At 43.7% G+C, this 17,500-nt stretch overlaps 1 protein-coding gene across 3 annotated transcripts in view; it reads left to right on the forward strand.

Annotated features, from left to right (window-relative positions):
• Positions 1–16,416, forward strand: part of LOC118423234 (neuronal acetylcholine receptor subunit alpha-4-like) — a 63,955-nt gene extending 47,539 nt beyond the window's left edge. For 2 of the 3 annotated variants that reach the window (XM_035831306.1, XM_035831307.1), the window contains exons 3-7: positions 3,831–3,970; positions 5,576–5,620; positions 9,112–9,221; positions 12,743–13,838; positions 15,657–16,415. In XM_035831306.1, coding sequence (XP_035687199.1) covers positions 3,831–3,970; positions 5,576–5,620; positions 9,112–9,221; positions 12,743–13,838; positions 15,657–15,797 — 1,532 coding nt within the window. In that variant the 3' untranslated portion in view covers positions 15,798–16,415. Of the gene's footprint in view, positions 1–3,830; positions 3,971–5,575; positions 5,621–9,111; positions 9,222–12,742; positions 13,839–15,656 lie in introns of all 3 variants that reach the window. The other variant, XM_035831305.1, reaches the window with a different exon arrangement.
• Positions 16,417–17,500: the final 1,084 nt, after the last annotated feature.

Below are 17,500 nucleotides of genomic sequence, written 5' to 3' on the forward strand. Positions count from 1 at the left end.
GATGCCCTTCGTTATGAGATAGCGCTACGTTACTGTCTCACGCAGTTAGAGAATCTTACTGCCTATATTGTAGAAAGTTCTTCCAGTAAACTACTGGACCAACAGTAATCAACTAACACTACTACTAGCATAATAGCTTCTACGACAGTAAACAAAGCTGTCTTTGGTGTTGAATGATGCCCTTCGTGATGAGAGCTACCTTACTGCTTACATACTTAGAGTATCTTACTGCCTACACTGTAGAATGTTCTCCTAGTGCGAACTTGCAGCAGTAATCAACTAACACTACTACGTACTAGCATAGCTTCTACGGCACTAAGGCCTTAAGTTTCACTGATCACTTGGATGAAGTGTGCAGTAAAATGTCACAGCGCCTAGGACTATTAAGACGCCTACGGCCTTATCTCTGCACTGGTGTAGCAAATTTGTTGTATAAAACCCTTGCTCTACCACTCCTTGAATATTGTAACGTGGTATGGGCCAACTGCAGTGCAGCCAACAAGCAGCGTCTCCAAATCCTCCAGAACCGGGGCGCACGAATCATCCTCCGACGTGAGCCAAGGTCGAATGTTGGGGAGCTGCATCAGACACTGGGTTGGAGTCTGCTGCAGGAGCGAATAACTTGGCAGATCTGCATTATGGTGTACAAATGCCTTCATGGCCTAGCACCCAACTACCTACTCAACACATTTCGTTTCAATAACCAAATCCACAGTCATAACACCAGACAAGCACAACTCCTACATAAACCTAACTACACTTTAAGAGCAGGTCAACGCACATTTACATACAGGGCAGCTGAAATATATAATACACTTAAACCTGAGACAAAACAAGCAACTACTCTTAAAGCCTTTAAACAGTCTCTGATATCATAACTCTGACATCTAACCTCTGATCCCAATGACTGTTCAATTACCTTATGATTTTGTGATGTTGAGTTGTTATTGTGTATGAGTTGTTATTAGTAAGTTGCGTATATGATTTACTGATCCGAATTGGATTATTCTTTCTTATGTTCAGTCCGATTGATCAGGACAAATGGCACTGACATCTGACCTCTGACCGCAATGACCGTCCAATGACCCTATGAGTTTGTGATCTCGAGTTGTTTTTGTTATTAAGTATGAGTTGTTATTCTTTTGAGTTTTCCTAAGTTGCTTGTATGATTTACAAACCCGAATTGGATTATTGCTTTGTTATGTTCAATCCTATGTTTGTATTTATCTTTTGTACTTTGAGTTATTATTATTGTTATAGGGCTCCTCTGGAAATCAGTTACCACGTTAACTGAAGGGACTACCCTAAAGATCAATAAATAAATAATAAAAAAAAAAGCAAAGCTGGGTTCGGTATTGAATGATGCCCTCCATGATGAGATAGCGCTACCTTACTACTTACATACTTAGAGAATCTTACTGCCTACACTGTAGAATATTCTAGTAAACTACTGGACCAGCAGTAATTAACTAACGCTACTACCAGCATAGCTTCTTCGACAGTAAACAAAACTGTGTTTGGTCTTGACTGATGCCCTTTTTGATGAGATAGCGCTTCCTTACTGCCTTACTTACTTACTTACTGTAGAGAATCTTACTGCCTACAGGCTGTAGAGTGTTCTAGTAAACTACTGGACCAGCAGTAATCAGCTAACACTACTACCAGCATAGCTTCTACGACACTAAACAAAGCTGTGCTTGGCCTTGACTAATGCCCTCCATGATGAGATAGCGCTAACTTACTGCCTTACTTACATACTTAGAGAATCTTACTCCCTACACTGTAGAGAGTTCTCCTAGTGAACTACTGGACCAGCAGTAATTAACTAACACTGCTACTACTAGTACTAGCATTGCTCCTACGACACTAAACAAAGCTGTCTTTGGTATTGAATGATGCCCTTTTTGATGAGATAGCGATACCTTACTGCCTTACTTACTTACTTAGAGAATCTTACTGCCTACACTGTAGAACGTTCTTCTGGTGAACTACTGATCTAGCCAGTGATCAACTAACGCTACTACTAGCATAGCTTCTACGACACTAAACAAAGCCGACTTTGGTGTTGAGTGATGCCTTCCGTGATGAGATAGCGCTAGCCTGTTTGGCGGGGACGCAGCTGTGAGGTTCCCCAACCGTGTGATTCCCCAGACAACAGGCGGGGAGACACGCCGACTGCCCCGCCATCCATCATCCATTCTTCGCCACCATTAACATGCAGAAGTCCCCACATTAACTCTGGTCTCTGGCGTTTTCCGCATCTCATGCGTGGTGCCGGGAATTACGAGAGTTGAAACAAATTCATTATTAGTAAGCTTCGATGAGTACATGCCAAACTGCGCATGTCCTGAGGATAATTGAGAATCCATCTTTCAAGCAACATTGTAAAAAAAGATATACGTTCTTTCTGTACACATTACAAAGCGCTTACAAATGTCCATATAGTAAGGTTCTTTACGCTCAACCAAGGAGTACTTACTTATGACGTTTCGATGTCTATCAGACACCATCATCAGGGTAGAATGGCTAGAAACTACTACTTATAGCCGATGTAGGTGGCGCTGCAGCAGCAAGAATGCCGTCCCAAACGTGGCTCAGCTTGTATCCCCCCTCAATGAGCACGTCACCGTAACGTACTGCGCCTGCGCGAACCCTGGTGTTTTGGGGCTTGGTTTGATCAACGTTGCATTGAAATCCCCCTTGTTGCACAGTATATGTTAGAGACATGGTTTCATGTAAAACGTACACGGAGTTTTACCCTTATATACGCACGTACTTTCTTAAATGCGGCCCTTTAGTAAACCGGGGGTTTAGCAAGGTTTAGCATGTCTATACTTTTCGCGCAGGCGCAGTACGTTCCGGTGACGTGCTCCCTCAATGTATTTCAAACCTCTGGATGGTATAAGGACAATTGAGAATACATCTTTTAAACAACATAGTAAAAATTTCGCGTTATTTTTGTACACATTACAAAGCCCCTTCAAATATATCTTAAACCTGCGGATTGTATGAGGATAACCGAGAATACATTTTTCTAAACATAGTAATAAAACGTTATTTCCGTACACAATACACAATAGTGTACTCACTAACAAGCTTCCGGTCACTCATGTGACCGCTCTCAAGTTGAAATGACCTGAAGCCTAAGTCACGTGACCTGTGTGGCATTAGCTAGATAACTTTATTGCACGACAATTGTATACTTTATAATGTATGACAACAACTATCACAAATAGTACAAAAAGAGGTACAGAATAAAATTTAACTTCCTAAGCACTGTAACAATAAGGGGTAGCATACTTCTTTGATATGATGTTTCAATCGAGTTGGGCTGATCATGAATGCCGGTATTTTCTGTATTTTTCTAATAACAAAGCAGTCTTTTACATATTTATCTACTTTACATTATGGGCTTTGTGAATCTAAAGATATACTAGTATACAAATCTGTTGGTAGAATCGGGACGCTTTAGAATCATCTGTACTTGATGCGAGAAATGTAAATAACTTACTGCGTAAAACATGCAATCTAGCGCATCCCATCATAAAGTAAAATTCATTTTCAATATGCTTTGGACAAAATGGGGAAACATTGTGGTATCTGCCTGTTTCTATATTCAACTTATGGCTTCTGATTGTTAAATGAGTTTTCATTTTACAAATTTTAGATTAGATCACGAAGATATGTATCAAAAGGTGCCAGGCAGTCAGTGTCGGCCCCGTCTCTGTTGAAGAAATGTATTCTTATTTGAACGAAGGTAGCGGTGCAAGTATTATATAACATCAAGTTGCGTATCCAAAAACCATATTTTCCTGAAATGTTTCTTCCAGGGGGCGTGGCCACGCAGTCGGAAGAGCGGCTGTTCCGGGACCTGTTCAGAGACTACAACAAGTGGATCCGGCCAGTGGCCAACATCTCTAACATTGTCGTGATCGAGTTCGGCTTGGCCATCGCTCAACTCCTGGATGTGGTGAGTTCCATACTAACGTCAGAGAGTTTCATCCTCATTAGTTCGAAATATTGCCTGACTTTTTCCCTTTACAAAAGTTGGTTGTAATCTTGAACACGTGTTAACATGATAAAGACATGTGGGGCTAATAAATATCATGCGTTCTTTTGGCGAACTGTTCTTCGTTGGTTTGCATCATGGGGTGATGATAGAATGCAGGGATTTAGTGATCCTTTATTTTTCCTGGACGAATCAATGCGTATGATAACGTGTATGTCTACTCCATCCCTGTGGGTCACATATCTGCCTCCCCTTCGTTTGCCGTGCGACTGAAAATTCGATTTTCTCACTTCACTGGCGACAACGTAGGGTAGGACAAATTATAGCATTGTACAGAGGGGGCATCGCCAAATCACATTCGTTTAGTTCGATGACGTCCTTTTCTGTTGCGCTTATTAGTTTCACACTCATCACATGAAATGTTAAAGCACTCGCAAAGCATTCTTAAACAAAGCTTAAAGTATTCTTTCATGAAAAGATAGAACTTTTACAAGCATTCTTTAAGGCGTGCTTAAATGGACATTCCACATAAAAAACAGTGTTATTTTTCAATAGATATTAAGTTTAGGAAGTCAATGTCTTCATCGACATCCGATGGACGAACATCATCATCATTAACTTAAGGAAGCAATGAATACATACCACTTCACAATTACGATAAAGTGCCCGGTAAATTAAGAAATCCCACAAAAAGCATTAAGTCTTCTACTAATATAAAGTCCACAAGCACCCTCTAATTAAATCAATAAATCTCAGCCTATGACTAAACACAATGTGCCTGACGATGCCTGTCACAAACTTATTTCAGGGGCAACTAACGAAAACAAATGTTGTTATGTGTTCTTTGATATCTTATGAGCAATTAGCCTTCTTCTGTTTATCGCCCCTCTTTGTTCCGAAAGATTTGTACTATAAAGGTGTCTACACGTATAGGGCATTCATGGGAAGGGTCTGCATGGGTTTAGTGAGTGTCACATTGCTTTACAAAATACAACGCTCAATACGCAACAAAAGGAATTCAACAAAAGGTCGGCTGATTATGAATTCATTGATAGATTATCTGTTGGAATATAACACTCCCTTCTGCACCGTTCAGCAGTGGAATGCCCCTTTAAAGATCATACTTCGTGTAGTGATTACTTAACACCAAAGCTTCACAAGGCAGTAGTGCTACGTACCTAAACTGATGTTCAGGTTCAGATCCGTTTTCAGGTTCAGAGGTTCATGTTCAGGTCTAGACTTATATGATTATGAGTGGATAATGTTTTCCTACTAATATTTTGTTTCTGGTTATATGTACAAAGGTTGTCTATATTGGACTCTACCAAACATTATCAAGGATAATATCAGCCGTCAGCTGACCCATTTCAAATCGTACAATGTCTTACTTACCCCGACAAGTCACAAGTCATGTTTTTTTAATTCAACCAATCACAAGTCAACATAGCCAAACCAATTACCAATCTACCAATCACCAGGACCTGTATCCATGTAGATTGCAATACACTGTGCCCATAGGTATTGGCTCCAAGTATAACTTTTTGTATGTATTTATTCTTCTTGCAGGACGAGAAGAACCAGATTATGACAACAAATGTGTGGCTAAAACAGGTAAGTCACAGCTCTCTATAAAAGCATGAGCGTTCTTCTCTGATGGTAGTTAACGGGAAATGAATATGAAAAATAGATGAAAATTTAAGAAAGTGTAGAATTAAGGCCAGGAGATGGAAGAATGGGCGTACCACAGCAGACAAAACACATCACAGACGTTTGGAAAAAGAGACCATTCTGAGAAGTTTACGGGCTGTTTTTCTGCACTTTCGAGTGGGAGACCCTGGGACTACTAGGCAATTTTGGGGCATGGCCGGGCCCCTGGGTCCTTTTCACTACTCGAAATTAAAATCATACCGCTGTGACAGCAATCTGGCCCCCCCCCCCCGTGATATCGCCCCCCGGGGGCGAAATCACTAGCGATCTCGCCCTCCCCGGCTAGTGATCTCGCCCCCCTACCTCGCCCCCCTTTAGCGATTTCGCCCCCCCCCCCAAAAAAAACGGGTTTACATGACATTTTAGAAGTTGATTGGTATAAATCACAAAATGCAGTTTCAGAATGATATAAGTACACGAGTTTGATACATAACTCCATTCATAGTATCAATATTAACGTAATTACATGGTAATAAGATAGTTGAACTTGTTTCAGACAAGGAGGGTTGGGTCCCTTGTATTCCCATTATTGCATATACCTGAGTCTTGACATAAGATGTATTTCATTGTATTCACCTGTCCTCAAACAACCTATATATCTCCAATATGAAGTCTCTACCATGAAGTGACCACAAAAGAACTATGTAATGTCTTTATTAATTATGCAAATAATAGGTATTAATTAGAATAACGCACATTTTGGTATATGCACCTGGCCAAGGGATATCTTCACCTCCAACATGACTGTTTTTTCTAGTATTTAGGAACTGATGCATTTACCCGTGTTTCTTAAGACTGGTACTTTACCAGTGTTTGTGTAGCATTTAGCAACAGCTATATCAACTTGCGCGTAGATAGTGTTTATAATGAGAAACTATTATTCATGTGTGTTTTTGTTAGTGCTTTGGAAATGTTTCCAGCACAAGAAAGAAAACACTGTGACAAATTGAAAACATATAGCTGACGTATTCCGTACCATAGACGGTGTTGATTTATACGTTCGCAGTAGTACTGTTTTTATGCCACCTCAGCTGCAAAAATTGTCTTTTTCATTTCAATGTCATGTTTGCACCGAACAATATAGTATCGACTTTCGAGGTATGACAGGCATCTTACGGTACGGTAATAAGGTGCCATAAGGTACCAGGTAACACACCATACACGTTACTCCCCAGGTGCAGTATAGTACCAGGTAGCGCACCTGTAATATGTAGTAACCAGCTGCTCTTGGGGGGGGGCGAAAACGCTAAAGGGGGGCGAAAACGCTGGTGATCTCGCCCCGGGGGGGCGAGATCGCTGTCACACCGGCACCCAGGCGATAGATAAGCTCAATCTTGACCTACACGTGAAACAACACCGAGAGGCACCACTGCGGTATTCGATCGGGACAAATTTGTGGTTTCGGAGTCAGCCGTGGTTACACTCCCTACGGATACCCGTGCAAAAGTGACCAGAGCCTAAGAAGTTCACCTGGCCTTATGTGTCAGACGAGGCGATGCTATCAACCATTGCGTGAGGTTTACATGGTAGTATTGTACAGAGAAGTGTAGAGCACAGCGCACAAAGGGTTTGGGTCAGATGCATGATCTCATGAACTTACTTTTATTCTTGATAAATTTTCATTTATGTTTCATCTTTTTTCCCCACTCACTATATAAATGAAAACCACAACAAAACGGAATTGCTACGCTGTAAGCTCGCTTCTTTACGTTTTGTTGCAATCTAGGTCAAAATAGCCGATTGTTGATACCTCGCAAAACGTTTTATTCTCTTCTCCTCTAGAGGCCTTTCGAGATAATATTGGTGCTTGAGAAGAACATTTCATTCCAGTACGCCCATCTTTAATTTTCTCACAGTCATGTAACCCGTGCCGTACCTGATCCGGCGTCTCCGATTGGATTTCACAAATAATTTACAGGTCTCAATTTTCGCGGCCGATACCCATCTACTTCACAGCATGGCTCAGTTGTTGTGGGCCATTACTGACCGTGCATCAAGACCATCTCATCAGATGAAACGCCGCTGAAAAACGGCAGGATGTTCCCATAGCTCAACTGGTAGCAGCCTCGCAGTTGAGCTCCTGGTTCCAATTACATTGTACTAGTAGTTTTTTTTTTATTCAAACATTTAAACTGTAATACAATATGACAAAGAGGTAGCGCACTCAAGTTAGTACAAGACTTATTTTGACGCTACCCTTACATAAAAAAGCATACATATTTTACAAAGAGAAATCAAGTACAAATGAAAAGCAAAGGAAAATCACATTAGACCGAAAATAATACATTGTACATAATATGACAAGAAAGGATAAACGCAAGTCCAGTTTCCCACCAAATGATGAAATAATTGGACACATTACAAAAAATGCGAGGACAACTTGTGTTTTTTAAAAACGCTTAGTTGCAGTGATGACGTTTTGGGTTGTTAAAAGAATATTGGAGTTGACAACAGATGAATATAAAGGACTACCACGGAGTAAAGGGAAGTACTAGTAGTTGGTGAGGCCTACGTCACATTTCCAAACCGGGGCCCGGCCGGGCAGATTCTAGATAGTATCCGCTATTTATCGTCCCAGTCAACCAACAGTCGTTACCAAACACGGCCGACAACAACAAACTGCATCAAACTGTCAAAACCTATGACATATGCAGAACGGAGGCGCTTCTTTACCGTATGGCTTGCCACTGGAATACAACACTTGATAGGACAGTTACTTAATGAACTTTTTTTTTCTCAGCTCTGTACTTTGTAATGTACATATGTGTCTGATGTAATTTTAGTGTGTTTATTTTTAATAATCTTTCGGTCATGTCAGTTATGTGTGTGTTGATGTATTTTATGTGGACCACAGGAAGAATAGCTGGCAACATAATATTACTAGCTAAATGTAGATCTAAATAAGCCATGCATGAAGTCAAAGTCATAAAGTCAGTGACACTGTGACTTAGTTGCCACTATGCACTACAAGGTGAAGTATAACATTTTCATTCTCCTACGCAGAGGGACCACAGTCGTGTCAAAACGCTTTGTGTTTGTTTACCTCTGCTATCTTGTGCACTCAGACCAGTTAGGGACCGCCCTACTTATAAATATTAATGAGCTTGCCCTTATATGGGCAGTCAGCCGTTGAAGATCGGGCGTAGGAGGAGGGAGCCATCTAATACGTAACATGATTGGCTGATAGCTTCCCAGCGGCCTTTGCGAGACAGCTTGCGACAACAAAAAAGCCCAAGAAAAGCCTATTCTCTGATTGTTTGACAGCTGGTTTGTGGCGACAATCATAATAACCACTGATAGGGCATGAGATAGCAGGGCCCCATAGGCTAATGCCGTTGGGGACCGGGCGTTAGGAGGATGAACATTTTACGTACCGTCTCATTTCCTCCCTGCAGAAATGGAAGGACAGTAAGCTATGCTGGGATCCTGACGAGTACCACGGAGTCAGTGTCATCCGTGTACCATCCGACATGATCTGGCTACCGGACATTGTACTATACAACAAGTAAGGCTGCATTTTATTACGTGTCAATAGAGTAGATACTGTTGTAAGTTTAGAATAGAGTAGAATAGAGTACATGAGAAAAGCAGTTGTAAGGCATCCCCTCCCCAAAAGTTAGAGAACCAGCCCCAGTGCAGGTAGGGGTGTAGTCTAGGAAGAACTAGTTTAGAGAGTCAGTCTGGTTTAGGGATCCAGGGAAGGAAGTCTGGACGGGAGGTCCGGGGAAGAAGGAGTCTGGATTTGGAAAGACTGTAACCATCTAGGAGAGAGTGGCGAATAAATAACTGTAAACTGCATCATCGTCTCGGCATCATTCAATCGAAAAGAATCGGTAACAGATACATCTGGAAAAATGAATTTTCCTCAATAAGGCCTACGTCCCATTTCCAGACCGGGGCCCGACCGGGCAGCTTTCGGCAAAAGTATGGTATAAAGACAGCAAGGTACACAGGGCGTTAAGAAAATACTAAAAGTCGTGGGTATCTGTATCTCTAAGAAATAAAATTTGAATCCATTGATCTTAGTACCATCTAAACGGCATCCAAGAAGGTTTGATTTTTTATCTCGACTGGTGAAATATCTAGGACAATAGTGTGGCCATTAGTTATTATGCTGCAAAGGATAGGGCAACAAAAAATTCGCCGGTTTACGTAAAAGATATATAGGATCATATTGCAGTCATTGTTAGGGACGAGTGGTACGACCTCTGTACAAGCTAAAACTCTGACTCACAACTAGCTTCTGTCACCATTTGATTATTACTATATTGCCTAACGTTTGCGTGGCCATATAGCTTTTTTGAATCATCTCTTCTTTCTTTGGAAACGGAGTAAATTTTATGCGTGCGTGGATGCCATCCATGAATTCGAACTGATCAAGTCCATGTGGCCTAATCCAGACTGACCCTCAGCCGGAGTGTGGCATGGGCGGATTACTCCATAAGTAATGACACTACAAGTTATCGTTTCCATTTAGAAGGAATCCAAATTGATATTCAGCACCCGTAAGAGGTTCAACGGCGCTTTTGAGTCCACACACGTTTGGAGAACGTTGAACATGTTTCATTGTCAGAAATACAGAAGTAACGTGCACTTGTATAAGTTTGTTCACACTTCCGAGTACGAGCACTTCCTGCAACAGGAATTTCGGGTAATATGGCTAATGTCACAGGTTAAGGCCCCTGTCTTGTTTTCGTATCGGCCATTATGTCAATTTGCATAACAATGTATTTGATTTGGCTAAGGACCTTCACCTTTGACATATTACCCACAATTCCTGTCACCGCACATGCGTACTCGGAAGTGTGAACGATCATAGCATCGTATACCTCTCTCCACTGCATGGAATTTGATCTTTAAGCACACCTTAGGGAATGCGTAAAGGTTTTATTTCTCTTGCCTTTACGCACGCTTAAAAATTCCATTTCGTGAAGTGCTGTGTTTCTCCTCGTAATTCATATCACGTAACATTTTGTAACAATCGCTTGTAGTTAAATGCGGCGGAGCAAGTGTCTCTTACGGCTGGATACACCATTGTATGATCTGTCTGTTTGATGAAGAAATATGACGAACATTCCATACGCGCCAGCAGCTAGAATGAAAGCGTTTGTCGACACGCTAGGATTGCTCTTACTGCTCCAGAGTTAATACCTTGGCTTGGTAAAAAAAATCAATACACACATTGTGCCTACCGTGGCGAAGATAATGGCTTATGGATAACCAATGCACCGCAGTGGAAATCGATTAAGAGCTATCGTGTATCAAAGATGGCCAGGCTAAACATTTACCGAGGAAAAATCTAACGACATTTCTATCAACACCTCTGCGATCTTCCCTTTCAAACTTTTCGATGATCTGAAGATCGAGTCAAACATAGTCAATCTAGTTATGAACTCAAAATGCTCCTATTAACAATACCCGGTCGTGCAGATGCAAATGTAAAAGGGCGCACATCCTAACATTTGCAAAATGTATATAAATTCCTTATCTGCAGAATGCATGCGAGACTTCAATTTTGAAGTCAGCAATGCGAGCAAACAATTATGCAAAACTCTGAAGGTTTTCTAAGAATACAGACATTTTGCGTTGTGCTTGTTCAATGATTAGGGATTTAGACCCAGAACCCAGAGGGTTCAGATATACTACTGATGCATATGTACCCTTTGAAAAGGTACTCTACTATGGCTACTTTCCTCACTCTAACCATGTGTAAAAATGGGTATCTGGCTTCGGCTGGAGTGGTAAAAAGCGGTGGAAAGAGAATGGCGGGCTCTTCATTCCAATAACGTGCCTTAGACATACATGTAGTGTAAACAATTGCCTCATACAGTCTATGGAACTACTTTTCTTATTCCTTTACGTCGTTACATTTGCCATCTGTTTTTCGCACTATGCAAAATGCAACACACGCTAGTTTTCTGCATGACTGAGTTCAGTCGTATCACGGAACGTTCTCATAACAGCTTTATGGCATTGCCGCGTCATGTCATGGCGCGGGACGCAAAAACGACACTCGGAATTGCTTTCCGTAATAACTTTTGATCCTGCAACCGTGCAATTGGAATATGTCCTCATCAATTTTATTTTACACCCTTCAATCATTTTCAGGGACGCCGAAAATAGCTTTTTCGCTGGCCCTTCTGCAATGTAAACAGAACATTTCCAGAGCGGTTTGGCGTTTTCGTACCGAAAGCTAAGAGGTCTCTTTGCTAAGCTAGAGGTTAATGGAGTCAGATAAACGGATACGAAGTAATATTCCCTGATTCGACATAACAATTTTAATGCCCGAATTGCAAGATTTGTCTTCAAAGAAATCTGGAAGTATCCCGGTTACAATATCCTGGCCTAGCCTAGAATCATGGCAGGCATTGCCTACATTATTCAGGTACAATATCATGTATATATTGCGAATAATCATCAATATATATAAACTTTAGCCAAATTCATATGCATTCTCCGTGGTTTGGTTTAAAGTTGTGTAGGGGTGGATAACAAATTTCACAAGCAAGTGTTTCATTGACTGACGTTTCTGTGACCGTCTGTCACCTTCCTCAGGGCAATTCTGACTGGTTCACATTGTACTGCAGCATAGGGGGCACTGCTTCCTGATGAGGCCCCAAACGAGAAATATTTAGCACCGAATAAAACATTTGGGATCCCCCGGGAATGCAGCAACACATATTGCTGTAGTGCGATGTGATCTAGTAAGAATTGAATGGTACAAAACGTGTTAGTGTGAAAGTTCATCTGTGTCGGTATATGATATCATGGATGAAACTTAAGTTTACTTGACCAAAACCTAAAAGGAATTTGGACTTCGTCAGCCTTTCACGAAATGGACCCGTCTATTGTTACTTACTTCCGGGACGTGACTTTTGAGCCAGGTAGTTGTAGCAACAGATTGTAAGTGCGAAATAACCTGTGCCACCCCCCACCCCCCCGTATTTGTTCAAAATGTCTTAGTGTTGGTCATGTACAGTTATGGTCTTCATTTATAGGAAACGTGTTTCTTGTATCCTCTTACAGCGCTGACGGGAACTACGCCGTCAAGCACAACACCAAAGCCCAGATCAGCTCGGACGGCATGGTGACCTGGGAGCCGCCTGCCGTCTACAAGTCCTCCTGCGAGATCGAAGTCACCTACTTCCCGTTCGACCAACAGAACTGCTCCATGAAGTTCGGCTCCTGGACGTACGACGGCTTCCAGATCGACCTGATGATGATGGACGACCACGTGGACCAGGGTGGCTTCTCCGAGAGCGGCGAATGGGTCATCATCGACGCCCCGGGACAGAAGAACATTATCAAATACGAGTGTTGCGAGGAAGTTTACCCAGATATTACGTTCTTTTTTGTTATTCGGAGACTCCCTCTCTTCTACACCATTAACCTCATTGTGCCGTGTGCTCTGATCTCCTTCCTCACAGTCCTGGTCTTCTATCTCCCCTCCGACTGCGGAGAGAAGATTACCCTCTGCATTTCTGTGTTACTCTCTCTGACTGTGTTCCTCCTCCTGATCACAGAAATCATTCCGGCCACTTCGATCGTAATCCCCGTCATTGGAGAATACCTCCTCTTTACGATGATATTCGTCACCCTCTCTATTGTGATCACCGTGTTTGTGTTAAACATTCACTACCGATCACCGAGTACCCACCGCATGCCAGTGTGGGTTCGAAAAATCTTTATCGATATCCTACCCAGATTGCTCTGTATGAAAAGGCCCCAAAAGACGGCCAAGCAGTTGTCATTCATGAACGAATTCCGGGATGTTAACGGCTTAGAACTAAAAGAATCTGTAAACTTGGAAGAGAAGCATATACACCATCATCACCAACCTAAAACCAAAGCTGACGTGTACGATTACGAGTCAAAAACCCTTCCGAGAATGACCACGCCCAAAATGAGGTCCAGGCATGGGGCCAAGGTCAGCGTAACAAACGTGTCCGGCAACCCCGGTGTGGGTGGCGCCGAAAAATACAACACGTGCGACTCCCGGCCGTCCCAGTCCCAAGCCAGGGCCCAGTTTCAGTCATATCAGTACTCTCCAGATATACTAAGGGCGGCCCAGGGTGTCAACTACATTGCAGAAACCCTTCGAGCCAAGGACGAAGCCGACAGCGTAAGTAAGACTTGCCTCCATAACAGGTGGCTCACATGCTACTGCAAGTCCCGGATGTACATAATATATATCCCGGATGTCCATATGTCCCGGATGTCGCATATGTGTACATCTGTTTATGGAGGCAAGTGAGCTGGTACTAGTCTTAGAAGCCATTCTCAGGCAGGTGTCTCTGCTGAAGGGAATTCCCATCCCCTCCTCAGAGACAGCGACTGCGTGACTTTTAAGACTAGAAATGCGGTCGCTGAGAGATTTTTCGGCGGGACATTCGATCATTCCTCTAGCATGCCCTGACATGTACGCATGGCTCTATACGGTCGTAGCACGAGCAGACGCCAGAAGTGTGGCTGATCCATTCAATCGGTCATACACACTGCATGTGGCGGTAGACTAGAACGTCAGGAGGGATGGCAGTGTTCGGACGATCGTGACCGCATTTTCTACCAAGGCCCGGTGCTTGAGAACTGTCTTTGGGTGTTGTTCCTTTATAAAAAGAATTGTACCAGTTCACAACGGAGGTTTACAGAAAACGCTAAGCTGTCTACCTGGGCTGTCTACATTTAAGTCTGACCATTCGTGAGGATATGACTGGGGGGCTCTGAGTGACCTGACTTGATAGCCAGCCCAGGTAGTCAGCCCAGCGTTTTTCGTAAACCCTTCACAGCGAAACATTTTAATTCCGAAAAACGAAATTAATTTTGAAAATATGAAGAACATATCGTTTGATATTGGCCTACTAAAGAAATGTGAGAAAAACATATGCCCAATCAGTTCTTTCAAGCTCGTTTTCCACACCAAACGTCTGTCGCTTTAGTCCTGTAAATGAGTAGTTTGTAGCTATTAAAACATTTCCTCTATGACGAGGGGTATCATAAAAGTGCAGAGTGTAATCGCTTTGTTCCACAGTGTTGTTGTAACCTCCTACAGGGCCATGCAAGACGCCATCAACCCACAAGCCCATTTATTCCATCATTCATCTTTGTTTTCCCCACATTGAACATATTTCCAATAGTCCGGCGGTATAGCTGAAAAACTGTGCGAATTGTTCTAAAAGTGATAAATTTTGTCCATAAGCTGTTGACTGTATCTTTAACAAGTATGTATATTGAGGAATCTCAATCTCTGTCCAGAATCAATTTTATGGCATTTTGCCAATTTTCAGAACAAAAAGGCATACTTTTCCACCTATGCCGTTGGACTACAACACGGCAGCTGTTATAACCACATTTTTGCCGCTGGCAACGAAAAAGAAAATGTCTATGATCTGGCTAGTAGTGTGTTACTATACGTCCGTCAAACAAATTAATTTCAAGCGTATAGAAAATCAACTTCCTAAACAGCGACGCCTTACACTACGGTCCCATTTGCAACGGTGCCCGTTGGAGTACCGGTGTAGCCCCGGCCGGGCTATAAATCCACAAAATTGTCCTACCGGACTGCCAGATACCATAGGGGTTCCTCTCAGATTAGGTTTCAAGAGTAGGTCACGGCGTCTATTTGTTGCTGGGTCCTGTGTTGATTTTAACTACAAATTTAAAAAGGACCCGGCCGTGACCCCAAACTAGCCCGATAGCCACAGGATGTCCCACGGGGACATGTAGGGTCACAACTGAAAGTGCTCCTTTTCCAAATAGGACTGTAGCATTATTACTGGGTTATCACAGCTGCCTAGTGGAATCCAATGCTTTTAGAAGGTTTTGCCAGCTTCAAAAGTGTACACGTGTGTGTTAATCAGTTATTTCTGATTTGTTTTAAAAATCTAAAATGATCGTGTCTTGTCTCCTAAGATGATATCACAACTTGACTTGAATTTTCCAGGTGAACGAAGATTGGAAGTACGTCGCCATGGTGATAGACCGGATCTTCCTGTGGATCTTCGTCTCCATGTGCATCCTGGGAACGATCGGGCTGTTCCTCCAGCCGGTGCTATTCGAAATCACCGGCCTGAGGTCTTACTAGCAAGGCAAAAACATGGCGCAGTAACGAACTCTCCTTGGCTAATGAACCTTGACGTTTGTGCTCCTTATGGGTAATTAGGTGCAGACTTGGAGATAAAAGTGTCGTCTCGTGAGGAACAGGCCGTCTTATTTCTCGCTTGGAAGATGGTCAGAAAACCGTAATAGTAAGTAGCATCCGGTAGTGCTCTGACGACGTCCTTAGGAACTGAAGCGGCAAGATCAACATTCGTTTAACATGGAACTGTGAACGAGCAGATGAGTCCCCAGCAGGATCTAAGTACAACATCGATCACAGAACATCCACCCGTCCTGATTCAACCAGACCAGCGCCGGTCCGAATCCACCTGAGTACAGCTGCCCGGGTACAGCCGCCCGGATCAACCTCCATGGTACAACCGCCGGGGATAGCAGCCCGAATCCACCTACCAGGTACAGCTGCCCGGGATAGCGACCCGAATCCACCTCCTGAGTATAGCCGCCCTGGACAGCGGCCCGAATCCACCTACCGGGTACAGCCGCCCGGGCACAGCTGCCCGGATTCACCTCCTGAGTACAGCCGCAAGGGACAGCGGCCCTAATCCACCTCCTGAGTACAGCTGCCCGGGTACAGCCGCCCGGGACAGCGGAGCGAATCGACCTCAAGAGTACAGCAGTCCGGGTACAGCCGCCCGAATCCACCTTCAGAGTACAGCAGTCCGGGTACAGCCGCCCGAATCCACCTCCAGAGTACAGCAGTCCGGGTATAGCCGCCCGAATCCATCTCCTGAGTATAGCCGCCCTGGACAGCGGCCCGAATCCACCTACCGGGTACAGCCGCCCGGGTACAGCTGCCCGGATTCACCTCCTGAGTACAGCCGCAAGGGACAGCGGCCCGAATCCACCTCCTGAGTACAGCCGCCCGGGACAGCGGACCGAATGCACCTACCAGGTACAGCTGCCCAGGATAGCGACCCGAATCCATCTCCTGAGTATAGCCGCCCTGGAGAGCGGCCCGAATCCACCTACCGGGTACAGCCGCCCTGGCACAGCTGCCCGGATTCACCTCCTGAGTACAGCCGCGAGGGACAGCGGCCCGAATCCACCTCCTGAGTACAGCTGCACGGGTACAGCCGCCCGGGACAGCGGAGCGAATCGACCTCAAGAGTACAGCAGTCCGGGTACAGCCGCCCGAATCCACCTTCAGAGTACAGCAGTCCGGGTACAGCCGCCCGAATCCACCTCCAGCTAGAGTACAGCAGTCCGGGTACAGCCACTCGAATCCACCTAGAGTACAGCTGTCCGGGTAGAACGCGGTATAGCCGCCCGGATCCACCTGCCGGGTACAGCCACTCTTGCTACAAGGACTGACGTCACCAAAAACAAAAACAAGCTATTCTGCTTAAGCTTAGGCTATGGCTAATTGAAATGGTAGCGAATAGGTATTTCGCATATAGCCACTTTATGGGATGACTTAAAATACGATATGCTTACTTCTCTACATGATGTATCACAAGCGACCTCTACCGTTAAGAAATAAAACAGCAAATGTAGCCAATATCTGATTTTCTAGCATCTGACGCCATCCGTTCCGTGAATGCCAAAAGTCAAGAATGCAAGCCAATTTTGAAAGCATACTTATTGTAGTGATCATTGCACCGGAACCACACAATCTCCGACAGATCTTCGAGTTTTGTTAGGTGTACTTACGGCAACCGAAGAAAACCC

Source organism: Branchiostoma floridae, chromosome 9, assembly GCF_000003815.2.
Source record: "Branchiostoma floridae strain S238N-H82 chromosome 9, Bfl_VNyyK, whole genome shotgun sequence".
Classification (NCBI taxonomy): domain Eukaryota; kingdom Metazoa; phylum Chordata; class Leptocardii; order Amphioxiformes; family Branchiostomatidae; genus Branchiostoma; species Branchiostoma floridae.